The 17,500-nt window shown below is 39.1% G+C and overlaps 2 protein-coding genes across 3 annotated transcripts in view; one reads left to right on the forward strand and one right to left on the reverse strand.

The window, feature by feature from the left end:
* Window positions 1-16,430, reverse strand: part of znf341 (zinc finger protein 341) — an 18,042-nt gene extending 1,612 nt beyond the window's left edge. The window contains 16 exon segments of the mRNA XM_043230333.1: window positions 168-386; window positions 1,246-1,316; window positions 2,940-3,051; window positions 3,825-3,957; window positions 4,386-4,482; window positions 6,286-6,494; window positions 8,710-8,897; window positions 9,396-9,601; window positions 10,032-10,071; window positions 10,074-10,124; window positions 10,688-10,862; window positions 11,907-12,122; window positions 12,751-12,900; window positions 13,610-13,800; window positions 14,799-14,906; window positions 16,343-16,430. Of these exon segments, the coding sequence (XP_043086268.1) occupies window positions 168-386; window positions 1,246-1,316; window positions 2,940-3,051; window positions 3,825-3,957; window positions 4,386-4,482; window positions 6,286-6,494; window positions 8,710-8,897; window positions 9,396-9,601; window positions 10,032-10,071; window positions 10,074-10,124; window positions 10,688-10,862; window positions 11,907-12,122; window positions 12,751-12,900; window positions 13,610-13,800; window positions 14,799-14,906; window positions 16,343-16,373 (2,197 nt within the window). The 5' untranslated portion in view covers window positions 16,374-16,430.
* e2f1 (E2F transcription factor 1) overlaps window positions 15,796-17,500 on the forward strand; it is a 7,793-nt gene continuing 6,088 nt past the window's right edge. Inside the window, exon 1 of one of the 2 annotated variants that reach the window (XM_043230336.1) lies at window positions 15,796-16,101. In XM_043230336.1, coding sequence (XP_043086271.1) covers window positions 15,988-16,101 — 114 coding nt within the window. In that variant the 5' untranslated portion in view covers window positions 15,796-15,987. Of the gene's footprint in view, window positions 16,102-16,626 lie in introns of those variants that run through there. The other variant, XM_043230334.1, reaches the window with a different exon arrangement.

Raw genomic sequence — 17,500 nt, forward strand, 5'->3', positions numbered from 1 at the left:
ACTTTGGGGTTCATTTAATGTCGCCTGCATGTGTTTTTTTTGACTCTCTGGCATCCACTGACTTGCATTCGATTCATAAAGGACTATGGTTTCGGGTAAAATTTGTCCGAAAAGGAAAATGTTAATTTGTGGGCGCTCTTGTCCCTCGAATGCGTGAGTGTTTTTACCCTGGCCGCTGCTGTCCGGCCCCGGGGTCCCGTCTGCTCCCCGCCCGGCCCCCGCCAGCGGACACTTGTGCTCTCTGTAGTATTTCTGGCGGGTGAAGCCCTTGTTGCAGGCGGCGCAGCGGAAGCGGTAGTTATCGGTGTGAGAGCGCTGATGCTCCAGCATGTGAGCGCGGCGACTGAACGACTTCTGACAGAACGGACACTTATACGGCTTTATACCTGCACCACACACACATCACTGTACTCACAAACCTTTTATATACTCGCACATTACACCGCGAAAAAAAAAACATTCACCTCATAAGCAAAATTATGTAAATGTAAATATTTTTAAAGTGATCACTTTAGTAATACAATAAAATTCTATACACACACACACACATACATACACATATACATATATATATATAATATTTTATTTAGAAATTTTTTTTTATATCTTTATATTTTTTTATATATACAGACTTTTTCATATATCTATAGATATCTATATATCTATATCTATATATGTATCTATATCTATCTATCTATATATCTATATCTCACACACACACAAATAATTTTTTTTTTTTTTTTTTACAAAATATGTAAAATATGTGTGTATATATAATTATTAAAACTTGCATAGAATATGCATATTTATATATAATATAGGTATGCATGTAAACATTTGCAAATAATTTTATAACAAAAAGCCGAAAAGAAAACCTAGTAACAATGTCTAATTAAAAAAACTAAAATAAATTATATAAACATGACAAAATTACTAAAAAGTAGAAAAAAATACATTTGTTAAAGTTAATAAAAATATTATTTAAAAACTTTAGAAAAAAATTGAGAATTGCAGTAATAATTACAAAATAATAAAACTTAATAATTAGTAATTAGAAATTAATAATTAATAAATTAAATTAATAAAACTAAAAACCTAATAACTAAAACTAAAAACTAAACTAAAACCGTAATATACTATTAGTAAATGAATAATTAATAAACGCTTTGACATTATAAGAATAACACTATTAAAATCTGTCTTGGTAACTGAAATAAAGCTGAAATGAAATATCATGGTCCTCACCTGAATGCGAGAGAATATGAGCTTTGAGTTTGTCGGGTCTGTTGAACTCTTTGGTGCAGCCCACATGAGTCCTGCAGAAAAGCACAGAAATCCCCGTCAGACACATTCCCACGTGAGCCACGCTCATCTCACACTCACCTCACGCTCACCTTACCCTCACCTCACGCTCATCTCACGTTCACCTCACCCCCACCTCACCTCACGCTCACCTCACCTCACGCTCATCTCACACTCACCTCACGCTCACCTTACCCTCACCTCACGCTCATCTCACGTTCACCTCACCCCCACCTCACCTCACGCTCACCTCACCTCACGTTCATCTCACCTCACCTCACTTCACGCTTACCTCACCTCACATTCACCTTCACCTCACGCTCACCCCCACCTCACGTTCACCTCACGCTCATCTCACCCTCACCTCACGTTCACCTCACGCTCATCTCACCCTCACCTCACGTTCACCTCACGCTCACCTCACTTCACGCTCACCTCACGCTCACTTCACGCTCACCTCACGTTCACCTCACGCTCACCTTACCCTCACCTCACGCTCATCTCACGCCGTCACGCTCACCTCACGCTCACTTCACACGCACCTCACCTCACGCCACCTTACCCTCACCTCACGCTCATCTCACGCCGTCACGCTCACCTCACGCTCACCTTCACCTCACCTCACCCTCACCCCACGCATACCTCACGCTCACCTCACACTCACCTCACGTTCATCCCACGCTCACCTCACTTCACACTCACCTCATTTTCACGCTGACCTCACCCTCACCTCACGCTCACCCTTACCTCACGCTCGCCTTCACCTCACGCTCACCCTCACCTCACGCTCACCCCACGTTCATCCCACGCTCACCTCACTTCACACTCACCTCACTTCACGCTGACCTCACCCTCACGTTCACCTCACGCTCACGTTCATCTCACCTCACCTCACTTCACGCTCACCTCACGTTCACCTCACGCTCACGTTCATCTCACCTCACCTCACTTCACGCCACCTCACGCTCACCCTCACCCTCACGTTCACCTTCACCTCACCCCCACCTCACGTTCACCTCACGCTCATCTCACTCTCACCTCACTTCACGCTCACCTCACGTTCACCTCACGCTGACCTCACCCTCACGCTCATCTCACCTCACGCTCACCTCACCTCACGTTCATCTCACCTCACCTCACTTCACGCTCACCTCACGTTCACCTCACGCTCACCCTCACCTCACGTTCACCTTCACCTCACGTTCACCTTCACCTCACGCTCACCCCCACCTCACGTTCACCTCATGCTCATCTCACCCTCACCTCACGCTCACCTCACGTTCACCTCACGTTCACCTCACTTCACGCTCCCCTCACGTTCACCTCACGCTCACCTCACCCTCACCTCACGTTCACCTTCACCTCACGCTCACCTAATGCTCATCTCACGCTCCCCTCACGTTCACCTCACCTCACTTCACGCTTACCTCACCTCACCTCACGCTCACCCCCACCTCACGTTCACCTCACCCTCACCTCACGTTCACCTTCACCTCATGCTCACCTAACGCTCATCTCACGCTCCCCTCACGTTCACCTCACGCTCACCTCACCTCACCTCACCTCACGCTCACCTCACGCTCACCTCACCCTCACCTCACGTTCACCTCACGCTCACCTCACGCCGTCACGCTCACCTGAAGGGACACTTATACTTCTTGAAGGGTTCGTGGATCAGCATGTGTCTCTTCACTTTGTCCTTCCTGTTGAAGGTGGCCTCGCAGACGGAGCATTTATACGGCTTCTCTCCTGCAAAACGGCAACATCGCAGGTATATATCAGACACAAAAGAAATTCCACTTGCATGATAATTATTAAATGATTTGTTTTTTTTAGAGGGGAGAAAAATTCAACAGCGCTGGGCAACGATTAACCGCATCCATAATAAATGCATATACATTAATGCATGCAAACATCTTCAAAATATACAGTGTAGGTGTGTGCTTTTAGTCTGTTTACACTTAATTATCAGAGATTGGACAGATGCTTTAAACTAAACTAAGCTAGACATTCAACTGAAAATTGAGCATTTAATCTATTCTCCAATTTGATACTGTTAAGTGCTTTGACAACATCTGTATTGCTAAATAAATGCTATATATATATATATATATATATATATATATATATATATATATATATATATACATGAATGCATATGTATATATATGTATGAGTATATATGTGTATATATGTGTATGTATGTATATTATATATATATATATGTATATGTGTGTGTGTGTGTGATTTAAACATACATAAACACACTTATATTACTTAAACCAAAACTAACTGGCTGTTTTGCTCATCACTTATTTTAGTAGTAGGAAAAAAAAATACTATGGAAGTCAATGGTGACCCAAACCAGCCTGGTTACAAACGTTCTTCGAAACAGCAGAACAAAGAAATTCATACAGGTTTTGAAAAACCCGAGGGTGAGTAAACGACGACACGCTGTTCCTTTAATCGCCGCCCAGCACACAAAAACAACAGACTTGATCTACGTGACGCTCAAACGCTACCTGAGTGGATCTTGGCGTGTAGTTTAAGGTAGTGCTCTGTTTTGAAGAACTTTTTACAGATCTGACATTTGAACTTTCCGCCGACGCCGTGAGTGGAGAGATGTCTGCGGAAATACCTCTCGCACGGAAACACCTGACAGACACAGACACGTTCAGCGCTGACCAATCACACGGACGCTTTCAGAAACAGCCCTGTGCCGTGCCATCAACTAAAACCATCACAAGTAACATCTGCTGATTCAATTAGAATACAATATAGTTATTTGATGGAACACTTTTAAATGCATTTAAGCTGAGAACTAAACTAGAATCAAATTCTAATTTTGAATTAATTAATTATGAAACTAACAAAAGCATGTAACAAATTGAAAATTGAATTTCAAAAAGCTAATTCAAGGTATTGAGCGTGACTGAAAATAAGGTTAAAAACTATTAAAAATCATACAGATATGTTCATATACAGCTGAAATAAGTACTAAAAACATATATAAATAAATAAAAGGTAATCCAAGATATCAAGGAATACTATAATGTGATGAATAGTAGTGAAATATGACGGACCTTCTGGCAGTGAGGACAGGGGTAGTTGTGTGTGGCGTTCAGCAGATGTTGTTCTAGAGCTTCCTGTGTGGAGTATTTACTCTGACACTTCATACACCTGAACACAAAAACACCAACAACCTGTTAGACTCATCACTGTGACCTGTAGCGTGTGTGTGTGTGTGTGTGTGTGTGAGACCTGTAGTGTGTGTGTGTGTGTGTGTGTGTGTGTGTGTGTGTGTGTGTGTGTGTGTGTGTGTGACCTGTAGTGTGTGTGTGTGTGTGTGGCCTGTAGTGTGTGTGTGTGTGTGTGTGTGTGACCTGTAGTGTGTGTGTGTGTGTGTGTGACCTGTAGTGTGTGTGTGTGTGTGTGTGTGTGACCTGTAGTGTGTGTGTGTGACCTGTACCTATGTGTGTGTGTGTGTGTGTATGTGTGTGTGTGACCTGTAGTGTGTGGGTGTGTGTGTGTGTGTGACCTGTAGTGTGTGTGACCTGTAGTGTGTGTGTGTGTGTGTGTGTGTGTGTGTGAGACCTGTAGTGTGTGTGTGTGTGTGTGTGTGTGTGTGACCTGTAGTGTGTGTGTGTGTGTGTGTGTGTGTGAGACCTGTAGTGTGTGTGTGTGTGTGTGTGTGTGTGTGTGTGTGACCTGTAGTGTGTGTGTGTGTGTGTGTGTGTGTGAGACCTGTAGTGTGTGTGTGTGTGTGTGTGTGAAACCTGTAGTGTGTGTGTGTGTGACCTGTAGTGTGTGGGTGGGTGTGTGTGTGTGTGTGTGTGACCTGTAGTGTGTGTGACCTGTAGTGTGTGTGGGTATGTATGTGTATGTGTGTGTGTGTGTGTGTGTGTGTGACCTGTAGTAGTGTTTCACTGGTTGTGTGTGTGTCCTGTAGTGTGTGTGTGAGACTTGTAGTAGTGTGTCACAGGTTGTGTGTGTGTGTGTGTGTGTGTGACCTGTAGTAGTGTGTCACTGGTTGTGTGCGAGTGTGTGTGACCTGTAGTGTGTGTGTGTGTGTGTGTGTGTGTGTGTGTGTGTGTGACCTGCAGTAGTGTGTCACTGGTTGTGTGTGTGTGTGTGACCTGTAGTAGTGTGTCACAGGTTGTGTGTGTGTGTGTGTGTGTGTGACCTGTAGTAGTGTGTCACTGGTTGTGTGCGAGTGTGTGTGACCTGTAGTGTGTGTGTGTGTGTGTGTGTGTGTGACCTGCAGTAGTGTGTCACTGGTTGTGTGTGTGTGTGTGTGTGTGTGTGTGTGTGTGTGAGACCTGTAGTGTGTGTGTGTGTGTGTGTGTGTGTGTGTGTGTGTGTGTGTGTGTGTGTGTGTGTGAGACCTGTAGTGTGTGTGTGTGTGTGTGTGTGTGTGTGTGTGTGTGTGTGAGACCTGTAGTGTGTGTGTGTGTGTGTGTGTGTGTGAGACCTGTAGTGTGTGTGTGACCTATAGTGTGTGTGACCTGTAGTGTGTGTGTGTGTGTGTGAGAGACCTGTAGTGTGTGTGTGTGTGTGTGTGTGTGTGTGTGAGACCTGTAGTGTGTGTGTGTGTGACCTATAGTGTGTGTGACCTGTAGTGTGTGTGTGTGTGTGAGAGACCTGTAGTGTGTGTGTGTGTGTGTGTGTGTGTGACCTGTAGTGTGTGTGCGAGTGTGTGTGGGTATGTGTGTGTGACCTGTAGTGTATGTGTATGTGTGTGTGTGTGTGTGACCTGTAGTAGTGTGTCACTGGTTGTGTATGTGTGTGTGTGTGTGAGACTTGTAATAGTGTGTCACAGGTTGTGTGTGTGTGTGACCTGTAGTGTGTGTGTGTGTGTGACCTGTAGTAGTGTGTCACTGGTTGTGTGTGTGTGTGTGTGTGTGTGTGACCTGCAGTAGTGTGTCACTGGTTGTGTGTGTGTGTGTGTGTGTGTGTGTGTGTGTGTGTGTGTGTGTGTGAGACCTGTAGTAGCTGGTCTCTTTGCGCTGGTTCTGCTGTGGACAGAAGCTGTGTGAGTACTGATGAATGCCGAGGTCAAAGAGTGAGGAGAAGACTTTACTGCACTGGTGACAGTGGTACGTCAGCTGCTCCTGGTGTGTGTGGATGTGCTCCAGAAACTGATCCAGCTTCTGAAACGTCTGAGAGCAGCTCTTCACCACGCAGCGGTACACCTGACAGAAACCTCACAGGGTTAGTCACAAACCACACACGGCCAACTACACTCCATTGTGTACATCTAAAAATAGACGTAAAAAAACTAGAAATGTTTTTACTTTCACTTTAACGCAGTGGCTGGGAAGCTGTGGCTCTTTGACAAAAATCCTGTGGCTTGCCAGATCTCTCACCCTCAAGCAACAAATGATCTATTACAAAAATGATCTATCACTAGAGATCAGCAATTCATTGTTTGTAGAGCCGACATAAGCTGATAAAAAGTTTAAAATAATAAGGTTTAAAATAAAAAGCGACTGGGCTAGTTTTGAGCAGCAATTGAGAAGGTTTTTCTGGGAAAACCTGGCAACCCTGTAATTCCACCCCCTTTAAATCAACCTCACAGTAAGAGCCCTGCACAATTTTTTAAGGTTAGTTGCACATTTGTGTATTTTAGTTTGCACTGTCCTAATAAAGTCACTATTATGAAAATGTTAAAGAAAACATGAATATTACATAACACATCCATGCGTTTTATTTATTTATATTTAATTAGTTCTTTATTTATATCGGCTCTTTTCAAAATGCATGAACCAAAACTAAAAAATTTCCCCCGACCCCTGCTTTAATGCCTCCTTGCTGAATAAAAATATAATTTTATTTCACAAAATCTTACCCAAGCCCAAAACTTATATACAGGTCCTTCTCAAAAAATTAGCACATTGTGATAAAGTTCATTATTTTCTGTAATGTACTGATAAACATTAGACTTTCACATATATTTAGATTCATTACGCACAGCTGAAGCAGTTCAAGCTTTTTATTGTTTTAACATTGATGATTTTGGCATGCAGCTCATGAAAACCCAAAAAATCTAAAAAAAATTTAGCATATTTCAACCAACCAATAAAAGAAAAGTGTTTTTAATAAAAAAGTCAACCTTCAAATAATTGTGTTCAGTTATGCACTCAATACTTGGTTGGGAATCAGTGCGGCGTGGCGTGGAGGAGATCATCCTGTGGCACTGCTGAGGAGTGATGGAGGCCCAGGATGCTTCGATAGCGGCCTTAAGCTCATCCAGATATCACAATATCCCTCAGATTCTCTATGGGGTTCAGGTCAGGAGAGTTGAGCACAGTGATACCATGCTCAGTAAACCATTCACCAGTGGTTTCGGCGCTGTGAGCAGGTGCCAGGTCGTGCTGGAAAATGAAATCATCTCCATAAAGCTTTTCAGCAGACGGAAGCATGAAGTGCTCCAAAATCTCCTGAAAGCTAGCTGCATTGACCCTGCCCTTGATAAAACACAGTGGACCGACACCAGCAGCTGACACGACTCCCCAGACCATCACGGACTGTGGGGACTTGAAGCCGGACTTCAGGCATTTTGGCATTTCCCTCTCCCCAGTCTTCCTCCAGACTCTGGCACCTGAGGACCACTGAGCAACAGTCCAGTGCTGCTTCTCTGTAGCCCAGCTCAGGCGCTTCTGCCGCTGTTTCTGGTTCAAAAGTGGCTTGACCCGGGGAACGCGGCACCTGTAGCCCATGTCGTGCACACAGTGGCTCTGGATGTTTCTACTCCAGACTTCCGCGGGTCCCCCAAGGTCTGGAATCGGTCCTTCTCCACAATCTTCCTCAGGGTCCGCTCACCTCTTCTCGTTGTGCAGCGTTTTCTGACACACTTTTTCCTTCCCACCTTCCCTTGATGCAGCACTCTGGGAAACAGCCTCTTCGTTCAGAAATAGTGTCTCACCCTCTTGCTTGAGGCTGTCAATGACGGTCTTCTGGACGGCAGTCAGGTCGGCGGTCTTACCCATGATTGCGGTTTTGAGTAATGAAGCAGGCTGGGAGCTTTTAAAAGCCTCAGGAATCTTTCGTAGGTGTTTAGAGTTAATTAGTTGATTCAGATGATTAGGTTAATAGAAGCTTTTCATGATATGCTAATTTTTTGAGATGAATCGTCAATATTAAAACAATAAAAGGCTCGAACTACTTCGGTTGTGTGTAATGAATCTAAAACATATGAATGTTTATCAGTACAATACAGAAAATAATGAACTTTATCACATTATGCACATTTTTTGAGAAGGACCTGTATTATGTAATAGGGCAAGATACTTTTACTTGAGAAGCAAAACTGCTAAAAAAAGACCGCTTTGCTATAAAGAGCTGAAAGAACAGTTTTAATATTTTACGCTTTATACAATGACGTGGTTTCGACCGCAAGCGTGGCACCTGTTCGTTCTTGTGCTGTGTCATGTGAGACTTCAGCTGGAAGTAGGTGCTGAATTTGGCCGAGCAGAACTGGCACTGGTACGAGCTGTCGATGAGGATGATCTGCTTGCTCTGGTTCGTCCCGCTGCTCTGTTTCCCGTCGGCCGAACCCTGCGTCTCCTGCACCTCGGGGTCCTGCTCCTCGGCGGCTGGGGACGAGGTCACACGAATGATCTTTAGGAGCGATATTTTAGATCTGATCTAATAGGAAATGACTGGGAGTAAAGGTTTTTGGAGAACTTTGCATCGACGGATGCTCTGCAGTGAATGGGTGCCGTCGGAATGAGGGTCCGAACATCTAAAAACATCGTGATGATACGTAAATACCGCTCCTTCTGAAGAGGAAAGATGTGTGCTTTTGAGAAACAAATCCATGAAAAATTAGCATTTTAACTTTAAGCCATTGCTTCTGGCTAAAATATGAGTCTATAATATCCATACTTTCAATAGAGGACTCATATTTCAGCTGGAAGCTACAGTTAAAATGCCGTAATGATGTTTTTTAAATCCGCTCTCATTCCGACGGCACCCATTCACATCCATTGGCGAGCGAGCGCCGCGATTTCTCCCAATCTGATGAAGAAGCGGACTCGTCTCATCAGCAAGTGTTCAGCATGGCGTTTTTTGGGGCGAACTGCTCCTCTCACCTTGCTCTTGTCCTTCCTCCTCGGTCTGCTGAGAGTTTTCGTCACCGTTAAGAGGAAGCACGCGCACGGTGATGGGCATCCGGGAGGCGGTGCTGTGAACGCCGGCCGGCCAGACCTTGTGCGTCTGCATGTGTTTCTTCACGTTGGACTTCTGAGCGAAGGCACGGCCGCACACGATACACTGAAAAGGCTTTTCACCCGTGTGACTGGACAAGTTTTAGGTTCATCAACGTTTTAGTTTTACAGGCATCAAAACAATTATTTCAATTTTAAAAACCCCTGAAAAAAAACTCACACACACACACACACATATACATATATATATGTATATATATATATATATACATATGTATGTATATATATATATATATATATACATATGTATGTATATATACATATGTATGTATATATATATATATATATATATATATATATATATACATATGTATATATATATATATATATATATATATACATACATATATATATATATATATATATATATATATATATATATATATATACATATACATATATATATATATATATACATATGTATATATATATACATACGTATATATATATATATATATATATATATATATATATATATATAAATCATCTCTTTACCTTTACCTTCTAATATGCTGCTGGAGGTCAAAGTTCTTGGTAAACACTTTTCACAGTAATTGCACTTGAGCTTCTGCGCCTTTCCTTTAGTTTGCCCTGCTGGAACGAAATAAAAGTTTTTTGTTTTTTACTTGTAAGCAAAACATAACGGTCTTTCTTTCACCTTAAGCTATTCTTAAGTCACTTTATATACTTAATTATTTTCGTTTAGAGTTTTTTTTTTAAAGAAGGCTGCGTTTATTTGATAAAAATACAGTAAAACTGTGAAATATTTTTAGAATTTAAAATAACTATTTCCTATTGTAATACACGTTAAAATCTAATTTGTTTCTGAATTTTTAGCATCATTACTCCAGTCTCTGGTGTCACACGACCCTTCAGTTGCGCTGCTACCGATTTAATGCATTCTTGCCGAGTAAAATACAAACGAACAGTTTGTTTGCCGAAACCGATAAATAAAAATAACGTCTTTTCATTGCGCTTCTCAATTAATCTCAATCAAATAGCTTTTTTTTGACTAGGTTAAAAAAAACAACTACAACATAATAAAAAACGGGATTTTTGATATCTGTTATTTCAGATTTAAAAACAAAAAGCAGTACTCTGTTATTAAAAGGATCATTGCATTTTGAAGCAGATGATGTACAGACAGTGTGAACTACCATCCTGTGTTTTCTTGGAGGTTCTGGCTCTCTTAGGGATGATAACCTTGTCATATTCGCCCAGCTCGGCGAGGTTTGAGCTGATGGAGCAGGTCTTGTTCTTGTTGCTCTGTTTTCCTGGGCTGTAAACCGGAGCGACGCTGAACACCTGGCCCTCCACGCACTGACCGGGCACCTGACAGACCGAGACCTTCATTAAACCCGCTTTAGTAATTACACAAAAATACATGCATATTTATTGAATCAGAAAAGGCCTTTCATTGATCATAATTAACTATTTTTTTATTATTATTGTTAATTTTATTATATAATAAAATGTTTTTATAAATTTTATTTGTATCGATATTAACTATTAATATTTATAAATAGCCGTAATAAATAAAAAAGACTATTTACAAAGTGCTTTGGCAAACCTGCGTACATTTATTTCCAGTCAGTGTTAAAAAAGAAACTATAAAAATTCTTGTCGGTAACTGAAATAAAGCTGGAATAAAATAAAATGTAAAAAAGAAAAAAATTGTAAATGTTCAAGCAGTAACTACGACCGAAAAAAAAATAAATAAATAAATAAACAACGACAAACAGTGATTTTGTTGTTAACTATTGCAGTTGTTTTTATCAATTAAAACAGAGCTCGAATGAAATTAAATATAAGTGTTACGCGAACAACTTCAAATTAAAAATACTTGGCAAACTAAAATGAATAAAATCGGAATGATAACTGAAAATATAATAAAAGAGCTAATTCGTATTATAAATAAATGTTACAATAGTATAGAAATGATAATAAAATAACATTGTCTTACGCAACAAGCTTAAACAAAAAAAAGGAAACTTAAAAATATATATAATAATAACAATAATAATAATAATAATACTGAAAATATAAAAATAAAAGCAAATTCAATGTATTAATTATTATATTAGTATAATATATATTGTAATGTGATTTATCTGTTATTATTAACAAGAATAAAATAATAAGATCTTAATTAATAAATATATTTTTCAAACTAAATTGTAAAATGTGAAATTGACATGTTTCCTCTAGCCATGAATAAATAACTTATCGTAAATAAATACATTTTTGATTGTAACACGAAAGATTGTGTTTAGATGTTGGTGTTGAACACCGCAGTCAAGCGTGTATTTAAGAGTTGAATGCTGGTCAAATATGAGCACTACGTGTGCTGGCGTGTATTAATGAACAGTGCTGCACCTGAATGGACTGAAACGACTGAAGGCCCAGCGTAGACACTTCTGCAGTACCGCCTCCGGTCATAGGGGGCAGTGTGCTGTACACCTGCACCACCGAGTTACTGTTGCTGGAGGGCACCTGCGAGGAAAGGGGCGTGGCCTGCGCTGGAGGGAGGGGCTGTGGAGGCTGCTGATGGTGCTGGAGGTACGAGGTCCCTGCGTGCATGCTGAGATTACTCTGAAAAACACAAGCGCCAGTTTATTTGCATCGTTAAAAGAACAGTTCGCGCAAAACTGAACACAAGCTGGCAATGTCCTCGAGCCTCGAGCCTTCCTGGAGGTAGATGAGTTTGCTGCTTCGTCCGATTCGGAGAAATGTGGAAGTGCATCACTCTCTCGCCGATGGGTGCCGTCAGTCTAAACGTCACGATAATCCACGCCCCTCCAGTCCGTCGATTAATATCACGTGAAGCAAAAAGTTTATAAGAAACAAATTGATAATTAAACAGTTACTCAAAGCTAAAATATGAAACTTTAATAACGCTTAGTTTAGTAACGCGGATTTAGCTAAACGGTTTGAAGCTAAAACATATTAATGATGGATTGGATCCTTATATAAACATATCTTTTGACCTCTCAAGACATTAACCGATGGTCTGGACTGGTGTGGATCACTTGTGAATTACTGTGATGTTTTTATCAGCTCTCAATCTGACGGCACCCATTCACATCCATTGGTGAGCGAGCGACGCGATGCAACATTTCTCCAAATCTGGTGAAGAAGCAAAGTCATCTACGTCTCAGACGGCCTGAGGGTCAGCTAACTTTCATCCAAACTGTTTGTTCAAGCATTATTAGGTGTTAACCTGCACCGATCCCTGCATGGCGGCCATCGGCTGATCCAGAGAGCTGAACGCTGATATGGCCGACATCAAGACCTCGTCGCTGACCAGCACGTTCCCCTGAACCAGTGTGTGTGTGAGCGGAGACTGCGGCACGGTGATGTACGTCGACACCTAAAAGATTGTGAGAAGATAAAAACAACATAAACATGTGACCCCAGAGCACAAAAAAGCTGACGTATGATTTGTTATGCAATGTTCGGCTGAGGGTGCAAAAAAACGAAATATTGAGAAAATCGCTTTTAAAGTTGTCCAAATGAAGTCCTCAGCGATTGCATATCACTAATCAAAAATTGCGTTTTGATACGAAAGCCGGAAAATGTAAAAAATGTCTTTTTACTTAATATCCTAATCATGTTTGGCATAAAAGAATGACTTTGACCTATTTAATGTATTGTCGACTCTTGCTGCAAAGAATATATATAAGTAATATGTAACAATAAATCAATCGACGTAACACGTCTTCTGAAGCGCAACGGCTATCACGCGTTTAAACCCTTTCACAAGCTTGGAGGGGTCTGGACAATTTTTAATACGGCTCTGATTGGTTTTTCATAAAATAATCAGTCATAAAGTACGCAATAGTCGAACTGCAAAAGGGTCACGTTTAAACGAAGCTAGTGTAAGCAAATAGCCTACATTTTTACCACGCTAGCGCTCTTCTTCGTGAGAACTGAGCGTACAGTTAAAAACTAGCCTAGGGCGCCACCTGCTGGCGAAAACTACGTTTAAAAACGAATCGAGAGAAAATCGCGATGCGTTTAAAAAAATAAAAAATTCTAATCTGGCTACGCCCCTAGCAATATGGCGTCTGGTGGTGTACCTGTCTGTTGGCGGGCAGCTGTGGTCCGGCGCTGATGGACGGGACGGAGGCGTAGGCGTTGTTGGAGGCCAGAGAGACGGTGGCCAGTGACGGCGTGTTGGACTGACACTGCTCGCGCTTGTGAGTCATGAACGCCGGCAAAGAGTTGAACTGCTTCTTACATTTCCCACACAGAAAGACATCGTCATCGTCTGCGGGGACGAAGTGACAAGACGGGCTCGAAACTACTTTTACAAATTTACAAATCCTATACTAAATGCAGTGTTGGCATTGTTGAGCACAACTGGTATTATTCATTTTAGGTCACTGCAATCAGATACAAATAATAGATGAAAGGCTTGAGCTTAAAAGACGTGTTCAAATTATGCTTAATTATAACTAAAACTAAAACTGAATTTAAAAAATAGATGACACATTACAGTTAAATAGAAATAGCTATACAATTCTTAAAAATTATATTCCAAAATTTAAATCAAAGCTTAAAATGTAATAGTGTATATATTTTTGAAATATATTAAAAAAGCATTAAAAATAATGTCATTAAGTAAAATATAAATGAAATTTTATATTTGAATTATATAGATATATTATGTAAAAAATTTTTGCAAAAACAGATTTTTTTACATTTTTTTACAACAAAAATCATGTTTTTGTTGTTTTATTGTATTAACTGCAGTTTAATTAAGATTTATTGGAATGCACAATGAAAAACATGATTTTTTTATTATGTTATCTGTTTTTGCAAACTCTTCAAATATTAGATTAAATTAAACTTTTTAATTTAAAAATATTGCTATGCAGATAACAAATAAGCTGAAGTACTAAAATTACTTAAAAAAACAAAACAAAAATTAAATAATGTTCATATATATATATATATATATATATATATATATATATATATATATATACACACACAAATATACTAATAATTAATAAATATTATATTATCAATAATCATTTTAGTTAACAAAAAATACTGAAATAAAAATACATTAAAGCTAAATATGGAGGTGTATTATTATTATTATTATTTTTCTTTCTTTATTTTTACATATGTATATGGCAAATCCACTTGACAAACTTTAAACCGAAATGAAAATTAAAAAAAGCTTGTTCAAAACATGAATAACAATAATATTAGTACATAAAGTAAAATGTATCATATAAAGGCGTTCATAAGTCTCACCCATTGGCTGGATGGTCGTCCCTGAGACGTTCTGCGTTCCTGGATCTAAAACACCTCCCTGACCGTCCAACAGTGACTGGACATTGAGCACCGTCTGATTGTCCATGCCTTCAAATATATCAAACAAACAAATAAATAAACAATAATAAATAAAATAATAATAATATTATATATATATATATATATATATATATATATATATATATATATATATATATATATATATATATATAATTTTTTTTTTTTTTTTTTTATATAACACAATATGCCACTATGTTTTAACACATGCCTGTTTATCAAGCACTAGTTACCTCCTGGTTGTTTCTTTGCACATGTTTTATATATATATATATATATATATATATATATATATATATATACACATATATATAGACTGTATGTATATATATATATATATATATATATATATATATATAGACTGTGTATATATATATATATATACACACATATAGACTGTATATATATATATATATATATATATATATATATATATATATATATATATATACACACACACATATAGACTGTATATATGTATATATATATATATATATATATATATATATATATATATATATATATATATATATACACACACATATAGGCTGTATATATATATATATATATATATATATATATACACACACATATATATATACACATATAGGGCTGTATGTGTATATATATATATATATATATATATATATATATATATATATATATGTGTTTATATATATATATATACACATATAGGCTGTATGTATATATATATATATATATATATATATATATATATATATATATATGTATATATGTGTGTTTATATATATATATATATATACATACAGCCTATATGTGTATATATATATATATATATATATATATATATATATATATATATATATATATATATATATATATATATATATATACAGATCTATATATGTATTTAAGAACATGTACGCTATCGTCTTATGAACATGATTTCTATATTCATGCACCATGATATTTATGCTAATGACCATTTATCACTAAACATAACACCAGAAAAGGAGAACATCGGGAGCGCACAAAAAGAGTCAGATCTGGACGGAAATACAACTTATGCCAATAACCACTGAACATCCGTCAGCGCGTCCAGGCCCAATAAAAGCGTGCATTAGATGTAATGCTGTTCAGCGGCTTTTCCAGCGACGTGTCTCTCTCCCTCCGCCATGATCCGCGGCACGAGGCTGTTACCCCGATCGCTCTTCCTCCCTCCTCTACATCAATCTCTTCTCAGGTACACGCAAGCGAACGACTCGAACCGACGGCAAGCCCCGGGCTAATATTATCATATATATTTTTATAAATATCCCTGTACTACTCTGACACGCTGACATTTACTCGAACCGGAACAACTGCGTGAAACGTGTTTCTTTGGCCCGTTCGTCTCGAGCGCGCATGCATTTTCCCCGCAAACGCAAACGGACGCGTTTCGGCTCGTGCACGTGCTGGAGGATTTGAAATAAAGTGCATTATACCTTCCAGAACCTCAAATATTGCCTGCGCCATCTTGTAGCTCCCTCTGTATAACGCCAGCGGTGGGCGGGGTTTAATACAATCATTTACATCCAGCGGAAAGTTTACGCGTTATTGTTTTATTTATCAGTCGGTTATTTTATATATCTTTTGTATATGCATTTAAATCCGCGCGCTGATAGTATTTTAGAGCGTGCATTGTTTTGAAACGAAGCTGTGATTATCTTATATAAAGACATTTTGTGGAATTGAAGCTTTAATAAACGCTTTATTAAATACACGTTAGATTGATATCGACTTAATTAGCATACAGCGACTTTCTAAGTTGCATCATAACGAAAAGATTAAATGCTTGTTAAATCTATTTAGTTATTTGCGCGTAATGTCGCGATAACGACGCGCTTTTTATTATATACGAAAGTAAAAATGGCTCAGAAGAAATTTCAACAAAATAATAAAAATGTAGATTTTATTAGAAACAACTTTACTACGTTAGACGATTAGACAAAAGCTCACAGAGCACAAAGAGATGATTTTTTTTTTTTTATTAATTTACATTTCCGGCCGGTCGAAATTATTTCTTCTTTCGTCACCTTTGCTCGTTTAAAAAGTTTTAATGAATCCAAAGACGTGAGACGAAATGTATTTTTCCGCTCAAACGACTCTCGTTTTTATTTTTAACACGAAAAGAAAGGAAAAGCGGACGTCTTTGAGTGACAGCCGCCGCAGCCAATCAGCGGCCTGGGAACTCTGACGCGCGGGGCGCGGGGCGCAACTTTTCAGCCAATCGGCGCGCGGCACGCTGACACGTGCCAGTTTCGCGGCAAAAAAGATTTGGCGCGTAAACCTCAGAGCAGTTTCCGATCAGCTGGAACAAAAAAACACAACAATAACAGAAGCGATTCCGGGCGCGGGGACTCTCGGGCCGCATCTTTCGTCTCTTTCAACGGATTCGTGCGAGAAATGAGCGACAGTCTGGACTTTGTTTGGAGTGAATGACAATACTTCCTGTATGGAGTCGTTAAAAAGGACAAAAGCGGAGGATACTTTGGATTAAAGTGCCAGATGAGAGCAGGAACCGCACTTGGGCTTTGTTCCGCATCCGGATCGGGTTATATTATTATATTTAATTCCTCTAAAGCCTGTTTACTAACATAATA

The sequence above is a fragment of the Puntigrus tetrazona genome, unplaced genomic scaffold (genome assembly GCF_018831695.1).
Source record: "Puntigrus tetrazona isolate hp1 unplaced genomic scaffold, ASM1883169v1 S000000148, whole genome shotgun sequence".
NCBI classification, from domain to species: domain Eukaryota; kingdom Metazoa; phylum Chordata; class Actinopteri; order Cypriniformes; family Cyprinidae; genus Puntigrus; species Puntigrus tetrazona.